This window comes from Rhinoraja longicauda, chromosome 9, assembly GCF_053455715.1.
Source record: "Rhinoraja longicauda isolate Sanriku21f chromosome 9, sRhiLon1.1, whole genome shotgun sequence".
NCBI classification, from domain to species: domain Eukaryota; kingdom Metazoa; phylum Chordata; class Chondrichthyes; order Rajiformes; family Arhynchobatidae; genus Rhinoraja; species Rhinoraja longicauda.
The window spans coordinates 35,351,654-35,366,050 of NC_135961.1; the positions used below are offsets into that span (position 1 = coordinate 35,351,654).

General features: G+C 45.1%; 1 protein-coding gene across 2 annotated transcripts in view; it reads left to right on the forward strand.

Annotated features, from left to right (window-relative positions):
* Positions 1-5,972: 5,972 nt before the first annotated feature.
* The window catches only part of tmem181 (transmembrane protein 181), a 53,652-nt gene continuing 45,227 nt past the window's right edge, over positions 5,973-14,397 (forward strand). Inside the window, exon 1 of one of the 2 annotated variants that reach the window (XM_078405120.1) lies at positions 5,973-6,318. In XM_078405120.1, the coding sequence (XP_078261246.1) occupies positions 6,188-6,318 (131 nt within the window). In that variant the 5' untranslated portion in view covers positions 5,973-6,187. Of the gene's footprint in view, positions 6,319-9,926; positions 10,021-14,397 lie in introns of those variants that run through there. The other variant, XM_078405121.1, reaches the window with a different exon arrangement.

Here is a 14,397-nt window from a genome sequence, read left to right on the forward strand (position 1 = left end):
GCCCTGAGATCCCTTTTAGATATCTCTCATCACCATAAGCATATGCCGCCCTCTTGGAATTCTCTGCCCTGGGAAAAAGACTATGAGCGTTCAATTTATTTGTGCCCTTCATGATCTTGTACACCTCAATAAGGTCACCCAACATCCTCCCATGCTCCAAAGAATAAAATCCCAGCCTATCCAACAACTCGCTTTGACTCAAGCCTGCAAGCCCAGTTAACATTGTGGTGAAATTGTTAGAAGACTGAGGAAATTCAGCATGTCTCCAATGACTCTTACAAACTTCTATAGATGCGCCTGCTTGGAAAAGCAGCCAACATAATAAAATATGTCCTGTCGCAGTCATTCCTTCCCCTTCCTGCTCCTGTCAGTCAGAAGGTACAGAAGCTTCAACACCAGAATATTGAACATCTTCTTTCCGTTCGTTATCAAGCTTCCATAAGCTAGGGTACTGTCTGATTTACCTTTACCCCCATTGTGGACATTGGACTTTGGGTCGGGAACTGATGCTCTACTATGCTGAGAACTGTACCTTTCCCTTTGCTCTATCTATTGTACGTGACATTGACGATTATATTTGTAAAATATCTAATTGGATAGTATTCTTGATTACTACGGGTGTCAAGGATTGTGGGGAGAAGGCAGGAGAATGGGGTTAGGAGGGAGAGATAGATCAGCCATGATTGAATGGGGGAGTAGACTTGATGGGCCGAATGGCCTAATTCTGCTCCTATCACTTATGAGCTAATGAGCATGCAAAACAAAGCTGTTCACTGTACCTTGGAACATGTGACAATAATAAACCTAAACTAAAACACAAGGAACTGCAGATGCTGAATCTTGAGTAAAACAGAGTGTTGGTGGAACACAACAGGTCAGGCAGCATCTGTGGAGGGAATACATAAGCAACGTTTCGAGTCAGAACCCTTCTAGATTGGTACCTTAGATTTTGGTTGGGCCTGAACAGAAGGAACTGGAAATTGAACTGAAAGCCATGTGGACGTTGACAGCACAGGCAAGTGTTGAGGAAACACATATGGCTGTAGTAGTGAATCTGGGTCAGATCATGGTCGAAGAACAGGAAATCCCCTGACCGAAAACATTGCCTATCCATTCCCTCCACAAATGCTGACTTTCTCCAGCACTTTATATTTTACTTCACATTCTGATGAATCTCTTTTGCATCCTTTCCAATTTAATAACATCCTTCCTATAACTGGGTGACCAGAACTGCACACAGAACTTTTTGTTTTTCATGGAACACAGGAGGCTGAGGGTGATCTTGTAGAAGTGTATAAAATCACAAAGGGAATAGATAGGGTGAATACACAGTCTTTTATGCAGGATAGGGGAATCAAGAAGAGGGCATAGGATTAAGGCGAGTAGGGAAAGATTTAATAGGAAGCTAAGAGACAATTTATTCCACAAAGGGTTGTGGGTATATGGAGTACAGGGGGGAAATTGATCATCTGATTGAATGGTGCCAGAACAACAATCCTACTCAGAACGTTAGCAAGACTAAGTAGAGGATTGTTGACTTCAGGAAGAGAAAGCTGGGTATCCATGGAACTATCTTCATCAAAGAAATGTTGTTGGAGTATATCAATAATTTCAAGTTACTGGGTATGCACATCTCTGTTGATTTAGATTTTTTAGATTTAGAGATACAGCGCAGAAACAGGCCACCGGGTCCGCGCCGCCCAGCAATCCCCGCACACTAACACTATCCTACACCCACTAGGGACAATTTTTACATTTGCCCAGCCAATTAACCTACAAACCTGTACGTCTTTGGAGTGTGGGAGGAAACCGAAGATCTCGGAGAAAACCCACGCAGGTCACGGGGAGAACGTACAAACTCCGTACAGACGGCGCCCGTAGTCAGGATCGAACCTGAGTCTCCGGCGCTGCATTCGCTGTAAGGCAGCAACTCTACTGCTGCGCCACCGTGCCGCCTTTTGCATCCAGCATTAACACAAAAGAAAGCTCACCAATTCCTCTCATGTTTGAGGAGATTTAGCATGTGGCCGAATACTCTACCAAGCTTCAACAGATGTACGGCAGAGAGTATCCTGACTGGTTGCATAATGGCCTGGTTTGATAACTCGAATACCCAGTAATGAAGGAGACTGCAGAGTAGTGGATATTGCCCTGTACATCACAGATACTGACCTCCCTACCATCAAAGGGATCTGCAGGAAGCGCTACCTCAAGATGTCAGATCATCAAAGATCCACATGCTGTATCTAAACAAAAACTAAGCAAAACCACTTGCTTCACTTGAAAGGACACGGAGTCATTGGAAGGAGGAAGTGAAGATGATGTAGGGCAGATTTGAATTTACAGTTTTGTGTGTGTTCATTTCATAGCCTGAATGATCCTAGTAACAGTTTACAAGGGCAGAGTATTCAAGTGACACCAGTCACATCCTCAAAGAGCTCCAGATTTTCCTTTGATTAAACCATTCTGACTGCTCTGTCCTATTATTATGTTCAGGGAGCTGATTTATTGCATAACCAAGCAGAGCTGATGTGATTTTGTGGAATGGACATTGTTTCTGTCAGATTGGTAACTTCTATGAGGAAGTACCTGGCAAGGGGTGGGGTGAATGGGAGAAAATGTTTCTACATTTTGAACCATCACTTGGTTATTGGCCACACAAGCGGATTCTGCACAAGAGTCCTCTGCTGGCAGCTTGCAGCCCAGCGGTATGAACATTGACTTCTCCAACTTTAGATAGTTCCTCTGTCCCTCTATTCCCCTCCCCCTTCCCAGTTCTCCCTCTATCTTCCTGTCTCCACCTATATCCTTCCTTTGTCCCGCCCCCCTGACATCAGTCTGAAGAAGGGTCTCGACCCGAAACGTCAGCCATTCCTCTCCTGAGATGCTGCCTGACCTGCTGAGTTACTCCAGCATTTTGTGAATAAATATGAGAGAATCAGAATCAGTTAATATACAGAGGTGCTGTCCACCTAGTATACTGTTTCACAAATCTGCGTTTGGCCTCTCCTGGCAGTGAAGGAGGCCAGGGACAGATAGGTTAGTGTGGGAAGGGGAATTAAAATGGTTTGCAACCAGGAGCCCCAGGTGGCCATGCAAACAGAGTGCATGTGCCCAGCAGAGAGGTCGCCTAATCTACTTTTGGCATCACAGATGTAGAGGAGGCTATATCGAGGGCAGTGAATGCAATAGACAAGGTTGGAGGAGGTGCAGATGAATCTCTGTCTTGGAAGGGCTATTTAGATTCCTGATTGGTGGAGAGAGGAGGTGCAGGGACTTCTTCAGTTGCAGGAGTAAGTGCCTGGGGAATGGGTGGGATGAGCAAATCATGGAATGACAGAGAGAGTGATGCCTGTGAAAAGCCGAAAGACAGGTGGTGGGATGGTGAAATATCGAAGAATGATGCATTGGATGCAGAGGTTGCTGTGTGGAAATGTGTTCTGTTGGGTGGGAGATAGGAGATAGCAGATGTGTGGGATGTAGAGGCGGTATGGGTGGGCATGGTCAACCATGGGGGAGGGAGGCGAGGGAGGGAGTCGTTTTCTATAAAAGGAAGGCCTCAGATTGAGACCAGATGCAGATACAGAGAAACTGGGAGAAAGGGATGGTGTCCTAACAAGAGAAAGAGTGGGAGGAGGGATAAACCAGATAGCTATGGGAGTCAACCTATTCACTGACATTTAGTACAAATCCACTGACTCCCACAGCTACCTGGACTATAATATACCTCTGACACCTGGAAGGGCAGTTGTGGTCCCTGTGGAGGTGAGAGAGGAGGTGTTGTGAGGTGTTGCATCACCTGTAATTAAGAACAACAAAACACAGCACTGGAATAGGTCCTTCAGCTCTGTCTGTGTTGATCTATGCATGAAGCTGAGTTGAACTAATCTCCTGTGCCTGCATATGATCCATATCCCTCCATTTCCTGCATACCCATGTGCCTCTCTAAAAGCCTCTTAAGCACTACTATCTGCTTCCAGCACCATCTCCGACAGCGTGTTGCAGGCACTCTTTGCGGAGAAAACTTGCCCCACACAGAAGGCAGTTCTTTAAACAGTCTGACACCCTGGTAAAAAGATTCTGACTGTCTACTCTATCTAGGCCTCTCATAATTGTATATAAATACATTAGTTCTCTCCTGGGGTCAAGGAAAGAGCGTTCATGTCACGGCCCTGTTTCCACCAATCTTTCCACCACTATGCACAAGAAAGTGCAAGAAGCCAATGTATGCAGATACCAAGTGTGTTCAGCTCTGGCTGAACAATTTCTAATCTTGTGATGTGGACTCAATAAGAAGTTCTCTCCTCAATCTCTGAGGCTCTAAAGAAAGCAATTCAAGATTGTCAAAGCTCTCCTTATAACTAATACCCTCTAATCCAGAGATAAACCTGTTTTGTGCCCGTTCGAAGCCTCCACATCCTTCCTGTAAATGGGGTGACCAGAACTGCGCACAATACTCCAAATGTGGCCTAAGCAAAGTTTAATAAAGCTGACTTACTAACTCTTATACTCAATGTAGATACAAGGAACTTCAGTTGTTGGTATATATACCAGATGCCCCAACTGATGAAGGCAAGCATGCCATATGCCTTCTTACCCACTCTAGTGATTAGAATAGCAGGTTGGCTGGATGGCAGAAGACAGAGTGGCAATAAAAGAGGCTTTTTCAGGTTGGCTGCCAGTGACTAGTGGAGTTCGGTGCTGGGGCCGCTACTCTTCACGTTGTATAGTAATGATTTGGACAAGGGGATTGAAGGCCTAATGGCAAAGTTTACAGATGATACGAAAATAAATGGAGGGGCAGGTAGTTTAGAGAGAGCACGGACTTTGCAGAAGGACTTGGACAGGTTGGGAAAGTGGGCAGAGAAGTGGCAGATGGAATATAGAGTAGCAAAGTGCGGAGTCATGCATTTTGTTAGTAGGAATAAAGGTATAGAATATTTTCTAAGTGGGGTGAGAATCCAGAAATCGGAGGTGCAAAGGGACTTGGGAGTGCTGGTGCAGGATTCCCAAAAAGTTAATCTGCAAGTCGAAACAGTAGTAAAGAAATCAAACTCAATGCTTGCATTTATTTCAAGAGGGCTTGTATACAAAAACAGGGATGTGATGTTGAAGCTGTATAAGGCGCTGGTAAGGCCACATTTGGAATATTGTGAGCAATTTTGGGCACCATATCTGAGGATGTGCTGGCTCTAGAGAGAGTCCAGAGGGAGTTTACAAGAATGATCCCAGGAATGAGTAGGTTGACCTATGATGAGTAGGAAAGAACTGCAGATGCTGGTTTAAATTGAAGGTAGACACAAAATGCTGGACAGGCAGCATCTTTGGAGAGAAGGAATGGGTGACATTTCGGGTCGAGAACCTATGATGAGCGTTTGTCGGCACTGGGCCTGTACTCGCTGGAGTTTGGACGAATGAGAGGGGACCTCATTGGTTCGGTCTGGGGTTAGGAGGGAGATAGATCAGCCATGATTGAATGGTGAAGTAGACTTGATGGGCTGAATGACCTAATTCTACTCCTATCCCTTATGACCATATGAATTGTATGGAAAAGTGCCTGGGGAGAGGGAGGGATGAGTGAACAAAGGAATCATGGAGAGAGAGGCCTCTGGAATGGAGTGAGGATGGGAAGATGTGATTTGAGGTAGGATCACCTTGAACCTGTCTTGCTACCTTTTAAGGATCTTTATTCCAAAACTTCTAATCCCTGTGAATTCATAATGATTACAACTTCTACTGGACATTATAATATTAAAATGTGAGTGTTTTTTTTAAGATACAGGACTTTTTTTAGTGAGATGAAAATCTCAGTCTGAAAGGTGGTACAATTTTCATTTAGCAAGGTGAAAAATTCATACTTGCACTTCAAATACCGACCTCTTGGAGATAAATTGAAGTGCTTCTTTTGGACAGGCAGTGAGGTAATAATGGAGGGAAAGGGTTAAGTTGCCTATTCACTGTGTGTATCACTGAGCTGCTGAACTGCAGCCTGCGTCTCATTGATGCACAGATGGCTCTATGTGTTTTACCACCCAACATCATCTCTTCTGAACAAAAGGTCAGCTGATCTGCTTTCATCACAAAGAATAAAACGATGTTTCCTTGGATCCTGATGACTTCATATTCATTGTTTCCAGAAGTTATAAAAACTGAACGAGGATTGTTGCTACACTAGAACCAGCAAGCTATGGATGCAGATTATCCTTCCTTTGAAAATCCCCTCTACAAAGAACTAAAATATTTCTACAAGAAGATGAAAGGTGCTTACATGGATTTAAAGGATGAACTGACTCCCTACAAAGATGATCGGTACTATAGGTAGGAAATATATTATATTTAACTGTCCTTGTAAGATACCAAGCTGTTCTTTCGAGGTCAATAATGGAGCTTGTCTGCAAGTCTGACGTTGGGAGATATACATAAGAGGGTGAGGCAGACTGCAGCATTTTCTACCCACTGCATTGGAAACACAGCATTGAAATAGGTAGCAGACTGCGGATTGCTGTAAAAAATAATGTAAATGAAGGTTCCCAACAGGCTTTGATTTCAAAGTAATTCAGCAGTGATGAAGCTGCGACCCATTTAGGCCTAACCTCCCCGCGGAATTATAATGAGCAGAATGGTTACACTGTATATAAGAAGACAACAACAGAAATTCCAAGCAAGATGTACTTGAGCGTAAAAGTCTGATAATCATTTATCCCTTTTCTCACCAGGCCCAGTTTTGTGCAGTTTATCTTTTATAGATATGTTATATGTATGGTGCAGTTCTTCCTGAATATGCTTGAAAATACTGTTGCAATTGCCCTGTTGCTGTGGTTGTTAAAGGACTGAGAAATAATTTGTGGATCATGAATAATTTATGAATTGGCAAGTATCCTTCATTAGGAAGTAATGAAATAGATTAAAAACAAACTAACAAATATAGAACATAGAACAGGAGAGCACAGGAACAGGCCCTTTGGCCCACAATGTTTATGCCAAATATAATACCAAGCTAAATTGATCAACCTTGTCTGCATGTGATTCATATCCCTCCATTCCCTGCATACCCATATGTCTATCTAAAAGCCTATTAAATGCCACTATCGTATCTGCTTCTACCGCCAACTCAGGCGCCACCCAACTCACCCAACACTTTTAGTGTCAAAAGATTCCCTTAATCTTCCCTTATACATTTTTTTTTTTTAAACTTTCCCCCTTTCTCTTATCTTAAAGTTATGGTGTCTAGTCATTGACATTTCCAACCTGGTTCTGTCTGTCTACCCTATCATCTCATTTTATCAGGTCTCCACTTAACTACTGAGGCTCCAGAGAAAACAATCCATGTTTGTCCAATTTGTCCTTATAGCTAATACTCTCTAATCCAGGCAATCTTCTTATAAACCTCTACTGCACCCTCTCCAAAGCCAACACATCCTATGATGGTGTGACCAGAACTGCACACAATGCTGCATATGTAGCCTTACCAAAGTCCTATAAAGCTCAACAAGACTTACTGACTCGTACTCGATGCCATGATCCATGAAGGAAAGCATAGCATATGCCTTCTTTCCCACTCGATTTATTTGTGAAGCCACTTTCAGGAAGCTGTGGATTTGGACTCCATGATCCCGCAATAATGTTAACCCTTTACCTCCAAAGTGCAATGCCTCATGCTAACTGTGATTAAACAGATCTTAGTTAAATCTTGGCAGCTGAGGAATGTTGTGATTTCAAATAATTCCTATAGAGGACATAGGTTTAAGGTGAAGGGGAAAAGATTTAATAGGAATCTGAGGGGTAACTTTTTCACACAAAGGGTGGTGGGTGTATGGAACAAGCTGCCAGAGGAGGCTGTTGAGACTGGGACTATCCCAACGCTTAAGAATCAGTTAGACAAGTACATGTATATGACAGGTTTAGAGAGATATGGACCAAACGCGGGCAAGTGGGACTAGTGCAGCTGGGACATGTTGGCCAGTGTGGGTAAGTTGGGCCGAAGGACCTGTTTCCACGCTGTATCACTCAATGACTCAAAATGTTCATTTGAGTTTTATACAGGAGTGAATGTGTTTCAAGTATGTAATGTTCTGCATCTGCTCAGGCTTGCTCATTCACCACCTCTCCCAACCAATTTCTCCATTACTACACCTATTTACTTGCAGCCCTGCTGCTGGTCCTATCATAATGGAGGCCTGGATGCTACATGAGGCAGAGTGGTCCGCAAGACTGTCTTTGCCTCATGAAGGCAGATCATTAAGGATCATTAATTTGGAGAGGGTGCAGTGGAGATTCAACAGGATCTGACCTGAACTTGAGGGCTTGAGTTATAGAGAGAGGTTGGATAGGCTGGGACTTTTCTCTTTGGAGCGTAGGAGGCTGAGGGGTGACCTTACTGAGATGTACAAGATCATGAGGAACACGGATAAAGTGAATGCTCACAGTCCGCAACTTTGGAAACAGTGACCATAATTCTGAAAATTTCAAGGTAGTTTTGGAAAGGAATAAGGTTGGTCCATGAGTTAAGGTCCTAAATTGGGGGAAAGGCTGATTTCAAAAGCACAGGAGGACCTTGCAGAGGTAGATTGAGTGAAGATGTTTGTGGATAAAAAGACAGTTGACAAAGTGGAAATATCTCAAAGAGAATCAGCAAGAGTTTAGGGCCAGCACATTTGAGAAGTGTGAAAGGCAAGGATGATATGATTAGGGAACCTTAGATTACAAAGGTGAATGAAGGTTTGATCAGGGAAATAAAAGGAATCATATGTATAGGAAGAAACTGCAGATGATTTATACCGAAGATAGATACAAAATGCTGGATTAAGCCGGTCAGGCAGCATTTCTGGAGAAAAGAAATAGGTTACGTTTTAGGTCAGAACCCTTCAGACTGAAAGATAGATGAAAGATAGATTTGTTCTGGCCTTCTCTATCTTTCAGTCTTAAGAATGATTCTGACCCAAAACGTCACCTATTCCATTTCTCCAGAGATGCGGCCTTGATCCGCTGAGTTACTCCAACATTGTGTGTCTATGAAAAGGAATCATATGACAGGTATAGGCAACTGGAATCGAGGACATTCTATAAGTATGTCTGGAGCAAGATGGTAACTAGGAAAAGAGTGGTTCTCCTTAGAGACCTAAGGGGTAGTCTATGTGAGGAGACAGGCGATGTGGGCAAGATGCGAAATAAAGACCTCATCTGTATTCATGAAAGAATGTGGAAGATAGTGAGTTCAGGGAGAGGTCTGGAGTAAATCAGATTTGAGAGCGACAAAAATCAGATGTCATAAAGGGGGTTGATCAATCCCCAGGGGTAGTTGAAATCTATTCCAGGTTGCTATGGGAAGTAGGGCAGGAGATAGCCAGGGCCCTGACAGAGATTTTTTGCCAAACAAGGGACTGCAAATGCTGGTTAACAAAAGTAAACCACACAAAGTGCTGGAATAACTCAGCAGGTCAGGCAGCATCTCCGGAGAACATGGATAGGTGAGTTTAGTTGTTTATTTCATGTGTACTCAGGTACGGTGAAACGCTTTTTGTTTCATGCTACCAGTCAGTGGGTAGTCTATACATGATTACCATCCACCTGTGCACAACATACAGATGCAGGATACAGGGAATAACGTTTAGTGTAAGATAAAGTCCAGTAAAGTCCAATTAAAGATAGTCCAAGGGTCTTCAATGAGGTAGATGGTAGGTCAGGGCTCTCTGCTGGTTCAGTTGGCTGATGAAAGCTAGGAAGAAAGTGTCTCTGAATCAAGGGTGTCAGGTGACGGGAGAATTTCCATTACCACTTCTGAGTGACGGTAACAGTGACCGGCTCCGACCAACCAGCCTCTCTGCATCGCCCGCCTGCCTACCTGAGGGCCGGACCATCCACCTGAGCGCTGCCGCTGCCGCCACCTGGTGACGAGCGCGGGCTCCTCGCGCCTGACGTCACACACGGGCTCCTCGCGCCTGACGTCACACACGGGCTCGAGCGGGGGCGGTTGTGAGGTGGCGGTTGGCGGGGCTGGCGATGCGCTGCTGTCATGGAGCTGTGAGTGTCGGGGGCAGCGTCCCGGGAGCGGGCGGGGGGCGCGCGCAGAAACGTTTGGTCAGGCGACCGGATCGGGGTGTGGTGTTGGAGACCCGAGGGTCCGGGCAGCAGAGCCAGGCTGGGCCATGCCATTCAGTCCGCCGCCGGCCAGTTCCTGGTCCTTTCCACCGCTGTTCTTAGCTCTGTTCTCATGCGCCGGGCAGGACGTGAGTCCCCGTCTGCAAAGCGCCGACAGCGAACAAAACTTCACAGTAGCGTGGTGTTGATGAGGCTTCCGTGAACTTGCATTTTCCCCATCTTCCGTGTTTACATCTTTCTCTGTGCATTTTATGCATGTAAATCTTTTTAAATAGGCCGCAGTCTAGAAAGCAAGGAATGGGAACTAAACTAAAAAGGACAGAAGGAAAGTAAGGACACAAAGTGCTGTAGTAACTCAGTCGAGATCCGAAATGTCACCTATCCATGTTCTCCATTGATGCTGCCTCATCTAAGATAGACATAAAGTGCTGGAGTAACTCAGCGAGTCAGGCAGTTTCTCTGGAGAACATGGATAGGTGACACTTCGGGTTGGGATCCTTCTTCAGATTGAAAGTTGGCAGGGGAGGGAGGGAGGGGGACTGATTAGAGAAAGTCAACATGGCTCTGTGGGAAATCATGTCTCATGAATCTGGGAGTTTTTTGAAGAAGTTACAAAGAGGAATTTTGAGGGCAGAGGAGTGGACATTGTCCACATGGACTTTAGCAAGGCCTTTGACAAGTTTGCACATGTAGGCTGGTCTGGAATGTTAGATATCATAGAATTTTAAGGTGAACTCGCTATTTGGATTCAAAATTGACAGAGGAAGGAATAGAAGATAGACACAGAAACCTGGAGTAACTCAACGGGACATGCAGCATCTCTGGGAGAAGGATTGGGTGACGATTCGGGTAGCGACCCTTCTTCAGGAAGGTGTAGAAAAATAACTGCAGATGCTGGTACAAATCGAAGGTATCACAAAATGCTGGAATAACTCAGCAGGTCAGGCAGCATCCAGGAGAGAGGGAATGGGTGACATTTCGGGTCGAGACCCTTCCTCAGACTCGATGCTGCCTGACCTGCTGAGTTACTCCAGCATTTTGTGATACCTTCTTCGGGAAGGAATCACAGGGTAGTTGTTCTTGGGTTGTTTTTCTGACAGTCCTCTAACCAGTGGTGTGCCACAGCGGGTCAGTGCTAGGTACACTATTGTTTGTTATCCAATGATTTGAATGACAATGTAGTTAACAATGTTCGTGAATTTGCAGGTGACACTGGAATTGGTGATATAGTAGATTGTGAGGAAGGATATCTGTCTACAACAGATGTAGATCACTCAGGAAGATGGGTCAAGGAATGGCAAGTGGAGTTTAACTCTGACAAGTGTGAGGTGTTGCACTTTGGTATGTCACACCAGGACTTGCACAGTTAATGTAACTCCCAGAGAGTGGTATTGAATCGGAAAGTTGAATCATCATGATATGGCTGTACAAGTCATAAGTGTGACCATACTTGCAGTACCCTGTGCAGTTCTGGTCACTCATCATTTGCAAAGATGTCATTAAGTTGGAAAGGATGCAGAAAAGATTCACCAGGGTCTAGCAGAGACATGAGCTTGAGTTATATGGAGCGGCTGGGACTTTTTTTTCTATGGAGTGTGGAACACAGAGAAAAGACCTTATTGAAGTATTCAAAGTCATGAGGGGCATTGATAAAGCGAATTCTCACAGTTTCTTTCCCAGGGTAGATGATTCTAAAACTAGAAGACATAGACTTAGGTGAGAGGGGAAATATTTAAGAGGCACCTCAGGGGTAACTTATTCACAGGGATAGTCTGTATGCAGAATTAGTTGCCAGAGGAAGCAATAGATCATACTTTTATATGCATCCCTGCTTTCTGCCATATTTCAGAGTCCACAGAATTGGTGTTGACCTATGTTGTCCTCGTTCCCAAGGGACTGCCATAGTGAAGAGACAGAGCTGTTATTTAAAGCTTAAGCTTGCGCATTCACTCATGACTGGTGCAGGGGAGCTGTCCCCAGTGTCCTTACCCATATTCACCCAATCATTATTAGCTGGCTATTAGCACTTTAATGTCAGTGGATGCTTCCTATATACACTTTACCTGTTGCGTTTTCTACAATGAAATGACACACGAGTTTCATAATCAGCTGCTAAGTACATTGGCGTTTTAGCGATGGATGTGAAAACTATTGAAATTCATTATTGCAATTATATGGTTAAATTATGCTGAGGTCTACAAGCACCTTGTGTTTTGCGCAGGGGTTACATGCTTGAAAAGCATTGCGTAATTCAAAAACGTGTAAATTAAACATATACGCGACTACGCTGTCAGCAGTAAATTTGAGCACAGTATTCCAAAAATACCAGCGCATAAATCAAGCTTTGGTATTAAAGTAACAAGCGCATTTTTTCAAAAACGCATAAATCAAACACTGAAAGCGCAGGGTTCCTGTATTTTGCTTATAAAAGAAAAACTATTTAAAAAACAATAATGTTGAAAATACAAAATAATAACAAATGCAAATACTGTAAAGTCAAGTCAAAGTCAACTTTATTGTCAATTTTCAGTTAGTTTACACAGACAGAAAATTGAAATACCGTTTCCCACAATCCCGAGGAATAAAGTGCATTAAATTAAGTTAAAATTAAAAAGGCACAGCAAACAACAATCAATATAAAATATAGTCACTTCAATGAAAAAAAGATGAAGATGAATATATTACAATAAAAAATAATGAACAGTAGTGCAAAGCCTGTCCATAGCAGCGTTAAAAAAAGTGTCTGGTGCTGGATGTGCGTGTGTGTGGGGTGTTAAAGTCCAGGTCCAATGGGGGCAGGGGAGAGAGGAGGAAGGGAGGGGAGAGAGTTCAGCATCCTGACAGCCTGGTGGAAAAAACTGTTCTTTAGTCGGGTGGTGCTCGACCTCAGGCTGCGAAACCTTCTCCCTGAAGGCAGGAGGGTGAAGAGGCTGTTGGAGGGGTGGGAGGGGTCACCCACAATGCTCAATGCTTTGCGGGTGAGGCGGGTGGTGTAAAGGACCAGGAGTGTTGGGAGTGAGGCGCCAGTGATCCTCTCAGCAGTGTTCACTATGCGCTGCAGGGTCTTGCGGCTGGAGGCTGTGCAGCTTCCGAACCACACAGTGATGCAGCTGCTGAGGATGCTCTCGATGGCGCCTCGGTAAAAAGTGTACAGGATGGGTGTGGGGGCTCCCGCTATCTTCAGTTTGCGGAGGAAGTAGAGGCGCTGCTGGGCTTTCTTGGCGATGGACGTGGTGTTGTTGCTCCAGGAGAGATCCTCGGTGATGTTCACCCCCAGGAATTTGGTGCTGCTCACCTGCTCCACAGCAGCACCATTGATGGTCAGTGGGTGGGGGTGTTGGGTGTGCGTTCTCCTGAAGTCGACAACAATCTCCTTTGTTTTCTCCACATTCAGGAAGAGATTGTTGTCTGTGCACCACGCGGCCAGCTGGTTCACCTCCTTCCTGTAGTGGGTCTCGTCGTTGTTGCTGATGAGACCCACCACGGTTGTGTCATCCGCAAACTTAACGAAGTGGTTGGAGCTGTGGGTGGGTGTGCAGTCGTGGGTCAGCAAGGTGAAGAGCAGGGGGCTTAGCACACATCCTTGTGGGGCCCCCGTACTCAGCGTGATGGTGTCCGATGTGTTGCTGCCGACCCGTACAGACTGGGGTCTGGCAGTGAGGAAGTCCAGCAGCCAGTTGCAGAGAAGGGGGCTGAGGCCCAGATTTGTTAGTTTACAAACCAGCTGCTGGGGGATGATGGTGTTGAATGCTGAGCTAAAGTCTATGAACAGCATCCTAACATATGAGTTTTTAGTGTCCAAGTGGGTGAGGGCTGGGTGTAGAGCAGAGGAGATGGCATCCTCAGTGGACCGCTTAGCTCGATATGCAAACTGAAACGGGTCCAGGGAGGGGGGGAGGTTGGATCTGATCTGCTTCATGACCAGCCTCTCGAAGCACTTCATGATGGTTGAAGTCAGCACTACAGGGCGGTAGTCGTTGAAGCAGGATGGAGAAGACTTCTTGGGCACAGGTATGATGGTGGTTTCTTTGAAGCACGAGGGAACAACAGCCTGGCTCAGGGAGATGTTGAAGATGTCTGTGAGGACATCTGTGAGCTCAGCTGCGCAGTCTTTTAGCACACGACCAGGAATGTTGTCAGGTCCAGAAGCTTTCCGGGTGTTAATCCTTAACAGTGTGCTCCTCACGCTGCCTGGAGACAGACAAATAGCCTGGTCGTTGGGGGGGGGGAGTTGTTTTCTGCGCAGGTGTGTTGCTCTGTGCTTCAAAGCGTGCGAAGAAGCCGTTGAGGTCGTTCAGG